The 12,120-nt window shown below is 46.4% G+C and overlaps 1 protein-coding gene across 1 annotated transcript in view; it reads left to right on the top strand.

Moving 5' to 3' along the window:
- The window catches only part of LOC147690028 (phospholipase B1, membrane-associated-like), a 186,901-nt gene that overhangs the window by 82,586 nt on the left and 92,195 nt on the right, over positions 1-12,120 (top strand). The window contains exon 8 of the mRNA XM_086936630.1: positions 8,849-8,900. Coding sequence (XP_086792756.1) covers positions 8,849-8,900 — 52 coding nt within the window. The remainder of the gene's footprint in view (positions 1-8,848; positions 8,901-12,120) is intronic.

The raw sequence follows: 12,120 nt of genomic DNA, 5'->3' as shown, positions 1-12,120 counted from the left end.
CGCAACATTTTATTTTTTAACTCGACAATCCTAAATAAAATCCCCAAAATGATACAAGATTTAATGCAAAGCCATTCAAAAAGGGATAATCTGTGGCAAAAATGGAAGTCAGTGGACACTTAATAAAGTGATGTAACTTGTAGGAAAAGCCCAGGGGGATAGTGTGGATTCTAGTAAATTGAGGGCCTAGTGATCAGTGGGTGGGACCCACAGATGCACACAATATGATAAAACATTATATTCAATCTTTAAAGAACGTCTACACTAGGACTGCTAAGGACTACCATTCATTGAAATAGGAACTGTAATCGTGACCGGAATGCAGAGGGTAATAGGACAAGGGAGCATGAATGGGATGGGGACAGTGACATGAATGAGGAAGATGACTGAGTGGGATGGTGTTAGGAATCAAGACTTTGATTGGAACTGGTAGGGTTACAGTTTTGGGAAGGATAATAGATGAGAAGCGTGATAGAGAATTGGTGGGTCAGGAGTAGAGAGTGCAACAGACGAAGAGGGTTACAGAGATGGAGGAGATGATAGAAAAGGGGAAGTGGCAGTAGTATGATTGTGATAGGGTTAGGGAGTGGAAGTGGGGCAGGAACTGGGATGATGACAGGTGCTGGTAAAGTGACAGAGATTAAGATTACAATTGGGAGTGACTGGGTGACATGGATGGGAGGGATTACAGGATCTGGGAGGATGAGGATGGTGACTGGGATGAGGGTGACAGTGAAAGGGATGGCGAATTAGCTGGAGAGGGTGGTAGGGGTTAAAAATCTGACTGTGTTGTGAAGGGTGGCAGGGATTAAAAGGCTGGTAGGGAATGGAAGTGTGGCATTAATGGAGAGGGTGACAATGATGAGAAAGATGAGAGTGATAAATAGGATGTCTGGATTGATGGGTGACAGGGCTATGATGTGACAGATAGGAATGGTGACAGCGATGGAAGAATGACCCTGATAGAGAGTCTGATTGAGTGGGGAAGGTGACAATGGTTAAAAAGTCTCAGAGCTCTAGGAGCGACAGGGATCGCAAGAGTGGTAATGACTGGCAGAGTGGAATGAAAATGAAATGTGCCACGAAAAAGGATAGTGACACGAAGGCTGATGGGTTGGGGTGAGACCGGAAATGGGAGTTTGAGATAGGCAAGAAGGTTGACAGGGAAGATAACAGGAATAGGGAAGGTAACATGGATGGGAGGGAGTGTGACAAGGGAGGGGTGTCAGAGATATGGAACATGAAATTGTTTGAGTGAAACAAGGATCAGGATATTGACAGGGGTTGGTGAAGTTGCAGAAATTGGATGGGAGTAGAGCCACTTTCTGCTGCCTCATTCCAGATCCCTGCTTTTTGCTGACTGTGATATCTTCATTGAAAAGAAAAAACTGTGCATTGACGTTAGCAACCACAGTGATCAATATGCCTACCCCTTTCATCAGGCGTCTGTACCACACCCCTTCTCCACCTCATTCACTACCAACCTTTCCCAATTCCTTGGAGGCCACCTCAGCAGCTGGCCAGCTCTCCCCACACCTCTTCCCCACCCGGTCTTCCATCACCCACCCACATCTCTGCCCCACCTCCTTTATTAACCAGCTGCCTCCTAGGCATCTGACCTTACCTCTGCTCCAGCTATTAAATGTGCCACTTCTTACAACCGCGGTCACCCAGACATGCAGGACCACACTCATAGAGCCTGGTAGCTTTCTTAATGGATTGCTGCACTTTGCAGCGTCACACGTTCTTGTAATGTGACATTTATATTGTGCACAGACTGCAGATTGAATGGGTTACCAGACTGTAGATGGAATAGGTTCATGGTGATGCAGTGGCATAGCATGGGAGGTCGGCATAGGGGTGGTTGCCCAGGGCGCAAAATTGTTAGGGGTATTTTTAGGGAAACAACATTTTAATAGGGCGCAAAATTTTAAACGACAAAAATCGAAGGATACTTGCCTTGCCCTGGGCGCAGGCAACCCACGCGATGGACTTTGAGTAAGGTAGGGATTTTGCCATTTGGTGAGTAAGGACCTCATTTCAAAATGCCTGGTAATTAAAGGAGAAGGTAAAGAGGCAACAGTAATGGTTCCAGCCAATATTATACTGGGCATCTTGGGCCAACTGTATGTACCTTTTTTAAGATCGCAAACGGCCTGATTCACCAAATCGGGCTGTTTGTGACCGGAAAAAAGGATTTTCCAATGTCCAAAACCCTATTTTGCAATTCGGTAACATATTACCGAATCGCAACTTGCAGCGAAACGCGCCCTGAGGGGAATGGCCTTGTGAATCCTGCTGGGACAGAATCATCTCCCATACCTTCTCGCACCGTGAGGGCAACGGCTATTGGCAACACTCCGGTCGGCACGGGAGCAGCGGGAACTACATCCCCCAGCTGCCCCGGCCGCCGGCGCAAGACCTGTGACGCCATCCCAGCGCCTGGAGGCGCTACAAGTCTGAGGGGCGCCGAGCGACCAGGTGGGGCACTTGCAGCGAAACGCGCCGTGAGGGGAACGGCCTTGTGAATCCTGCTGGGACAGAATCATCTCCCATACCTTCTCGCGCCGTGAGGGCAACGGCTATTGGCTACACTCCGGTTGGCACGGGAGCAGCGGGAACTACATCCCCCAGCTGCCCCGGCCGCCGGCGCAAGACCTGTGACGGCATCCCAGCGCCCGGAGGCGCTACAAGTCTGAGGGGCGCCTCCCGCCCCGCAGGACGCGCACGGATGGCGCCGGGCTGAGCCCGGGCTGAGCCTTAACATCGTGACATGGGTAAGCGAAAGAACTTAAGTAATGGCGATGATATTAATACAAAAGCTAAGATACCAAGACACTCACAGTCTATCCTTACTTTTCTCTCCATGGCTGTGGGGGCTCTTAATGAAGAAATCGCTCATGCTGAACTCGAATTGGGTCTGGGACAAGCAGCGTCTTACCCATCACACCTAGCTCCCCAACCCCTGTGGAACCTGCTGACCCTGCAGCTAGTGGCGATGCTCTTATTATCCCTGCTATCCCACTGGAACCTTTGGTAATAGTCACACAGCCTGCAGCCGCACCTACTACCATAGCGGGTATTCTATCGGAGTCACCACAGCTTACCACCACTCCTCAGCCTGGTGACATATCTTGGAGGCAAAAAAAGGGGGAAAGCTAAACATTTGCCAGGGCCCACAAGAACATCCACTAATACCCTGGAGGCCCAGTTGGAGGCGTTCTTTGTTGCCCGGATCGAACCGCTCCTTGTGGCCATCGCGAAGGACATTGTGGACACTCTAAACACTTGCTTGGAGGGACTTCTTAAGAAATGTGTAATTATTGACAAAATGGTTACTGATCACAATTTGCTCCTGGGTAGACACAATGAGGGCCTTGCTGGGGCAGGGCCGGGAAGCTCAACAAGGGAGCCCATGGTGATTGGACCACCCGTCGATCCTATCGTAACCACACTACCCCCCACCCAAGTGGATAATCCTAGGGTACCACAAAAGCTGCCCATTGCTAGAAATCCCATAGGAAGTATCATTCATTGTCATCTACTACCAGAGGCCGCTCCGCTAGTGGCAATTTTTGTGGGTACTTCACCCTTGAATAGAGGAGAGCGCGAGAGCGCCAGTGATCTCATAGCTAAAGCACAAACCTGGTGCACTGCCTCATGTAGTGGGAGCAGTATCTCTGACAGGATCATTTCTGCTAATAGGGTGGGATGGATTGGGAGGGCACCAAAAATGGTTCAGGGGGATTGTGTGATAGTTAATTTCGACAGGGCCGATGTGGCGGAAAGGTTATTCTGGGATGGTTCTAGAGTCTCGGGCAACAATCACTTAAGACCGTTGCCTTTAGGCTTCTTCTACCCGCCCACAATAAGCCCACACGGCCCGCAACGTCCTCCTAGAGGGGGTGGTATTGGACCACATCCAGTAAGGGCGGGGAGGCCAGGTTTGCTAATCCCCCGCTATCAAGCACCAACAGGAGCGGACCGATCGATCCATATTGGTTTTAACCCCCCCGAGCCACTGCAGCACGCACCCCCTAGTCACCATATACCTGGTACCACAGATGGGGGTGGGTTGGCTCTCATAACCGCTTTTCCTCACTCTCAGGGCTAGAGGATACAGATTGACTGCCTGCACCACCAGTAGCACACCCAGTAGAAGAACCTAGTCGCATTCCTGACACAACGGAAACATGCAGGCTACTGAGTTGGAATGTGGCGGGTGTTAGAACAAAAAGGACTGATGAGGCCTGGCTTGCTTTTATTTCCTTGTATGACATTGTAGCCCTCCAGGAATCTTGGGACACATCACCTAGCTTCAGTCTAGATGGACTCTCGAGTTTTGTGGTGCCTGCTGCCCCTAGTGCCGCAGGCAGAGCCAAAGGTGGTCTCATTTTTCTTTTCTCACTAAAACTTAAGGGGGCACTTAAAGTAATCAACCAACCTTCACCACACCTTTTGTTAGTGGAAAGGGTGATCTCCTCATCCCAGAAAACCATTTTTATCAATTTTTACAATGCAGGAACCCAGGATAATAGCAACGATGACCGTGCCATCCTGGACCAACTGTTGATAGAGGTCAGTCAAGACACACATTTTAATATCGAACTCGTCCTTATGGGCGATTTTAACATTCATCCATGTACTTTGTTATGTGGTACTATTGATTATTCGGGACTGAGCGGCCCAGATATTACGCACTTTGAGCATTCTAAAGGGGCAGAGGCATTAGAGGAGTTATTGGCTAATTCCAATTTGATGGAACCTGTCTGTAGCTCAGACGTTCCGAGGCTCAATACTTTTAAAGGGTCGGACCCAGGTTCCATTATTGATTACATATTTGTGTCACCGGCTATTTTACATAGTGTCGCCTCATATAGAACACTATTATCCCCTTTTAGCGATCACAATCCTGTCCTATTGGAAGTCTACTGGGGTAATTCCATGGGCTTTATGCCGTCCCCCGATAAACCCAGGGTGGGAACACTTAATGTGGTGGACCAGGGTAGACGGCTCAAGTGGGCTAATGTGGTGCCGGAGGACTTCTACAAAGCTTTGTTCCCTAACATAGAAAGTGCGGTGGCAATTTGCCAAAATCCTAGTGCAGATAACTGCGAAATCCTGGGTGCCTATGAGGAAATTTGTTTACAGATCTCAAACCAGCTGACTGTTAGGTTGAGGAAGAGTGGTAACAAACAACATCGCTGGTTTGACTCCAAATGCTCTAAATCACATAGTGCACTCCTAGCAGCCTTAAACCGTAACCCAAGAAACAGGAGGGAATATAAGCAGGCTATTAGAGAGCGTAAGGAAGCCTTAAAGCAAGAGGCTTGGGAGAAGTTACTCTCATTCGATGTTATGCGGGATAGTAGTCTATTCTGGAAAGTGATAAATCAGCCCCTGTTTTCTGGTCAGGAAAACATGCCTATGGATTGCGTTATCCCCAACGACAGGTGGCTTGCCCATTTTAAAACAGTGTATGGAGACCCATCGCCCGGGATACAGGGCCCCCAAGCTATAACTCCTGAGTATGCCCCACTAGTTTTTACTACTGATGAAGTTGAGATAGCTATTTTGGAAACCTCGAAAAACAAAGCCCCGGGCCCAGATGGCGTGCCCGCAGATTTTTACCGGCACTCCCCGAAACTTTGGGCAGGAGTGCTTTCCAAAGTTTTCACAGCCGCTAATGGAAACGTCATCCCCATTTCCTGGGCTACCTCAGTCATAGTACCAATTTTCAAAAAAGGACAGAGGGAGGACCCATATCCCTTTTAGATTCTGCCATTAAAATCCTGGGCAGAGTCCTTCTGACGAAACTAAGGGATAGTGTGGAAAGTAGGGGGGGCATAGCGAATGCCCAATACGGGTTTAGGGAGAAGAGAGGTATGGTCGAGCAGTGTTCAAATTTACAACTTTTACTTGCTAAATACACTGTAGCCAAGGAGGGGTCTTTATTTTTGGCCTATATGGACCTCTCCTCGGCCTTCGATCTGGTAAACAGAACCAAATTATGGGACATCCTCTTGAAGATGGGTATAGACTGGGCCCTGGTAAATTTTATGGCATCACTACACCAGGAATTGTTTGCTAAGATCAGAGTCACTAAGGAGGGTAGATGCACGACCTCTTTTAGGTCCATGCGTGGGGTGCGCCAGGGTTGTTTCCTGGCCCCCCTTCTCTTCACACTTTATATTAACGGCCTAAGCAGCTATCTGGAGGCGGTACAGGGTGATCTTCCGCGTATAGGAGAGGCTAAAATACCTGCCCTCTTGTACGCGGACGACGCAGTACTTATAGCCCGTACTGGCGTCGGTCTGCAACGGCTGCTGGACGCTTTCGGGGCCTTCCTGGACCAACTTGATTTAAAGATTAATGCCAACAAATCCCATACTATGGTAGTAGGCCTCCACTGCAGAAAGGGAAAAAGGATGATTTTTAAATGCAAGGAGGAGGTGGTTTCGAGGGTGGCCGTTTTCCCTTACTTAGGAGTACTATTTGATGAGAGAGGCTCATGGAGACCACAGGTCAGAGCGAGAGGTCTAGCCTTTGCAAGATCAACTGCTTCACTTATGGGGTTTTCTAAAAGGCTGGGGGCCAGGCCGATGCAGGCAATGTTAAAGATCTATAACTCCAAATGCGTTGCAATTGCAACATATGGTTCCCCTTTTACATAAAAGACGACACCATCCAGAAGGTGGAAAATAGGTTTTTACGATCGCTGCTGTCGGTCCCTCAGTCTACCCCAACCTTTTCGACACATGTGGAGCTGGGGTTGGATTTTGTTTCCGACAGGTTACGGCTAGCCCCAATAATCTTCTGGCTAAGGACCTGGTTGAACAGCGAATTATCCCTGAACCACTCTATCATGGCTGACGTCATGTCCTTAGATCATTCCAATAGGGTGCCCTGGCTGGAGTACATAAACAGATCCTTAGTTGAGATGGGTCACCTGGAACTCTTTTATACACCCTCTTGCATTAGGAGGGAGGACATTGGCATGATCAAAAAACATTACATGGAGGGGGCCAGACTGGCACGAGAGGAAAGGGAATTGATGAAGCCAACTGTCAGATCTCATTATTTGCTTCTACATTCCCCCTCAATGGAACCATATCTTGCCATTGTCACTAAACCATTTCATAGGTTCTTGTTGACTAAGTTCTGTTTTAATTTAATTCACTTCCAGTTGGGTAGCTTCCCTAAATGGGCGAAACCGGAGGCAGCCCCATTTTGTAAGTGCGACAATAGATCTGTACAAAATACAATGCACTTTACTATGTTCTGCAGGTTTTTTACTGTGGAAAGGGCTACATTTTTGCTACCTATTTTAAGAAAGGAAGGCTTTACCCAAGTAAGGCTTGCTGTAATTTCCCTTCAGCTCCTAGGTAACACTTATGTTATATTTAGTGTTGCTAGTTTCTTGGTAGCTGCGATAAGAACAAAATCACGTTTAACAAGAACATGAATTTATTATCATTTGAATTGTTTACATTCCTTGAAATGAAATCTTTATAATCAATTGTACCTTTTATTATTTCTCCTGCTAAACTGTTTTAACTATGTGTTATCCTGCATTTGGAATGTATGTACATTGAATTTTATACCTTTTATGATTTTAACAATCGAATAAAGTGTACTTGACTGACTGACTGAATCGCAAAATGGGTTCGCCATTCGCTATTAGTAAGCGGTGTGTTTAGGGCGTTCCTTCCTAATGCCGAATTGCATCGGTTTCTAGGAATGTTTTGTGACTGGAATGCGGTCGCAATGCATTCACATTTTACCACCTACTACAAGTAGGTGGTAACCCATTCGCAAATAGCAAGGGGTCCCGAAGGCACCCCTTCCCCTTTGTGAATGTATGTAAAAACTTCATTTTTTCTTCTAAACGCAACCCGTTTTCCTTTTAGGAAAATAGGCTGCGTTTTTTCAAAAATTGTTTTTGTAAAAGCAATCATGGACATGGTGATCTGCTGATCCCCAGCAGGCCACCATCCCCATGACTTTAGTGATTCCTAGGGGGTCGCAAATTGCAACCTACCTCATAAAAATTAATGAGGTATGTCGATTTGCAACCCCCTATGAATCATTATATGAAACTCTTGGAGTTTCATACATTTGTAATTGCGATTACCTAAATTCGTAGAAAATCGCAATTAGTTAATCGCTATTGCATATGTTGATACATGTGGCCTCTTGTGTTTTCAACCCAGGTTTGGGAAATAACATGCCGCATCCAGAAATACTGGGGCCTTTGTCCAATGTGGTCCCCAATCCGGGGTCCTTATTCGCACACATATTCCAAATGCTTTCAGCAGATTCATAAGTTTTAGTTTTTACCGGGCTCGGTCGCAGGAGAGCAGTCTCTCCTTGAGAATCCCACTTCACCCGTCCCAGAATGAGAGCATTAATAGTGTCAGATGCTTGAAAGGTCAGTTCAAATGACAGTATTAGGGTCTTTTTCATATCTTCTCATTGATTAGGTGATACATAACGTAACATAAAATGGGTCCTGTCTATATTAGGTTCACCTAGATTGGTGCCTTCATATCTGTATGAATTTTGATGAAGACAGGGTATTAACGAGATAAAGTTCCAAATGATAACCACAGAAATGTCACAGTGGAATTGCCTTAGTTTATTTTGGAACTGTCCAGTTTTAATTCAATGACTTTTCATGAGTGCATTTTTAACTCTATTGTATTCAACACAAGAATGAAGTTAAGAAAGGCTCAGTCGATGTTCAAAAAGTCATAAAATAACCAAAAACGCTATGTTGTGACTACAAGTGCAATGATTTTGACATCTATGTTTCTTTCTTCTAAGCATGCCCTTTTCTTTATTTTAGTGAATTTCCAGAACAGACCAGACACTTGATTCAATCCTTGAAATCTTACCCTGTAAGTCATTTTGATATTTTACAAATTCTTTGTCAATATGCACACAGGACATGACATGCAGGATTGGATGGACATGTGCAGTGACCAATGGCTATGGGCTTCAAAATCAATTACAAAACTACAAATGTATTGAAAATTAGGTATAAGAAAACTTAATGTTAAACGAGGCAATATTTTAAGGTTTTATAGGAGATTCATTTGGGCATGACCTATCCTCAAGAGAAACAAAGGTCAAGTACAGCGGCCATACAGGATGACTTAAAAATAAAGAAATCTGTTTCATATATTACTAGGATTTTAGGTTAATTCTTTGATTGCTCCTACATCGGAGTGACCATTACACTGACGTGGCCATTCCCATGACTTGCCATGACCCAGATCCGACAGACGTAATGCTCTGCCTCCAGTTCTCGCACATGGGGCTCTGGAGCGACGTCAAAGTCATGAAAAGTTATGGCAATGGTAACTCTGATGTAAATATTTTATTCAAATGACACCACACCTTCTTTTGTGATGACTGCCGAGATCATGGTTGTTGATATGGCGGTGATCTTTGCGATGAGGGTGGAATATCTATAACCAAAATATCGTCTGATGCAAATATTGTAGCTTAAATATTGTTTACAAATATATTACCTCATTTTATAAATTTCTAGCAGCTATGTGGACAATTAGAAAGAAATTTGTGAACTCTGTATGAAATATGATCCAGTAGAGATAACTGCATAGATTCTAGGGACCATGATCTCTGATTCTAGATGGGCAGAGGGTTTTTTGCTGACCATGTACTTATTTATGTCTTTTAGTATTTTTTAGGCTGTGATGAAATAGTTCCTGGTAATGTGATGACATTGATTCTATTTTTATAGTGTATTTGAATGTAATATAGCAACTTTCTTTTTTAAACTGTTTAATCAAATGTGATTTCTTTTATGACAACATTGTCGAAATAGAGTTGGAACGAATGATAATACCTCATTAGGTACATATTTTCTGTTACTTAATGCAAATTGGTCCAGTGGGTGCAGACTTTCAATGATTTAATCCAGTGCGCTGATATTATTATAAACGATATTTTGGGCACAATATTTTTTGCCGGTAGATATTTAGCCATGATATTCTATCATACCATTGAGGTTTGGTTGCACTATGTGTGGTGACGGTCTAGTGTCTAAGTTGCAGGAAACGGAAGGGCGGGACCGGAAGCGGAAGGCGGCCATCTTAGGTTATTGGCGCTGACCGCGGGAGGATAGTGAAAGGCTGTTCCCGGCGCTCCGGCAATATTAAACAAGTTACACCTTCCAACTGATTGCTGTGGTCTTTGGGGCTTCCACAAATGGCGACGAGGACTGGGATTTAAACCCCGCCCCCACACAGCGAGAAAATTCACGAATCCAACATCGGAATTTTTTTTTTTTTTAAACGGTAGGAAAAGAACACACACCGGAGCGTGGCATAGGGCACCAGACACCCAGACAGACCTTCCCCAAAGCCCAGCCAGCACAATAAGGACCAGCAGACACACGGAGGCAGAAAGGTACGCCACACTAGCGACCACAGGGGTGAAAGACATTTCAAGGGGCAGCTGCGCCCAGCACAACTAAGAGCTAAAGTCACACGGTAACCCCACCACAGTGCTGCAAGCCTCACCTCTATTCAGAGGCACTGGTTAGCAAGCAGGCGGTGCGGCAACCTCTGGGGGAAGGATCAGGATCGACTGCAACAGACAAAAAGGGCAGTCAGCAAACACGGTCGCCCAGCGAAGCAAAAGCAAGAGGTAGCGCTACAGACAGTGAGATCAGCGAAGAAGAAGCGGACACACAACGTCCGCCTGGGAGCCCACCTGGCAAGCGAGTTCCTGAGCAAGCAGGAACTGGGGGAGGCAACAAGATGGCGACACAGTCCACCTCCCTCACCCAAATTGTGCCATTCCTGGCGAAGAGCGGCGAACCAGATATGCAGTGGGAGGACTGGAAAAGGTACTTCCTCAACTATCTGGAGGCCCTAGAGGAAGAAGGTGAGGCGCCGTTCTCGAGTAAAAGGAGGATGAAAATATTGTTGCACAACCTGGGTCCTGAAGGGATCAGGGTATATGATAACATTGTCAAGGCCACAAGAGATGCAGCGGACACTGACGTGTTCAGCCACGCCATTGCAGACCTGGATGCACACTACAGGCCAGTAGTTTGCGTTGCCATAGACAGACACAACTTCTTTCAGAGGAAGCAAAGGGGAGGAGAATCAGTTGATGAATATGTTGTGGCGCTACAAAAATTGGCCTTGACATGCAAATTCGGGACGCGCACGATGACCTTATAAGAGACCAGATCATTATGCACACCTCCAGCACTCACATACAGGAGAAGTTGTGGGTCAATGGAGATGCTCCCCTGAAGGAGGTCTGGGCCATGGTGAAAAAGGCGGAATTGTCCAAGAGGTGCGCGCAAGCGGCCCGAAAGGAGTCGGGAGGAACACATACGGTGTGCAAAAAAGCAACGCCAGGAAGGAACGAGAGAACGAGGCCAAGGGACCAACAAAGAGACCAAGATGGAAAACTGACAACTCAAACCAGTCAAGCCGACCAGAGGTCAAACAAGAGTAGACGGCCGAGCTGCTATAGATGTGGAAGTTTTGCGCACCTGGGAAATGATAAAGCGTGCCCCGCATTCAGGGCTAAATGCTCATTCTGCAGCGTGTTCGGACACTATGAGAAGGTATGCCGCCGTAAACCCAAAGGAGCCATGATAAAATTCGTGGGCAAGGAACAAGAAGAAGTAGAGGACCAGGAAGAAGAAGAGGATCTAGAGGAAATACTCTACATAGATGTGCAAGTACTAGAGATGGAAGGTGAAGAGACGGACAAACCGAAGCTGACGATGAGCATAGGAGGAGTCTCAATGGAGATGATCGCAGATAGCGGAGCACCCATCTCCATAATCCAGAGGAAGGTCTGGGAAGAAAAGTTTGGGGCCCAAAGAGAAGAAGAATTGCGCCCTATGGACTTAAGGCCAGTAACGTACACTGGGCAGAGGATTCCAATGTTAGGGTACTGCCCTTTATTATTTGAATTCAGAGGGCGCCAGGCGAACTGTAAATTATACATAGCCGAAAAGGGGCCATCAGTGCTCAGCTGGAAGGACCAAGGAGCACTGGGCATACTGTTGAATCCAGGGGGAATAGAGAAGATCTTACTTATGGACATGGAAGGAGAGGACAAAGG

This window comes from Lissotriton vulgaris, chromosome 9, assembly GCF_964263255.1.
Source record: "Lissotriton vulgaris chromosome 9, aLisVul1.2, whole genome shotgun sequence".
In the NCBI taxonomy this organism is placed as follows: domain Eukaryota; kingdom Metazoa; phylum Chordata; class Amphibia; order Caudata; family Salamandridae; genus Lissotriton; species Lissotriton vulgaris.
Note: the sequence above shows the minus strand (reverse complement) of the source record. Positions and strands in the feature narration are given on the sequence as shown.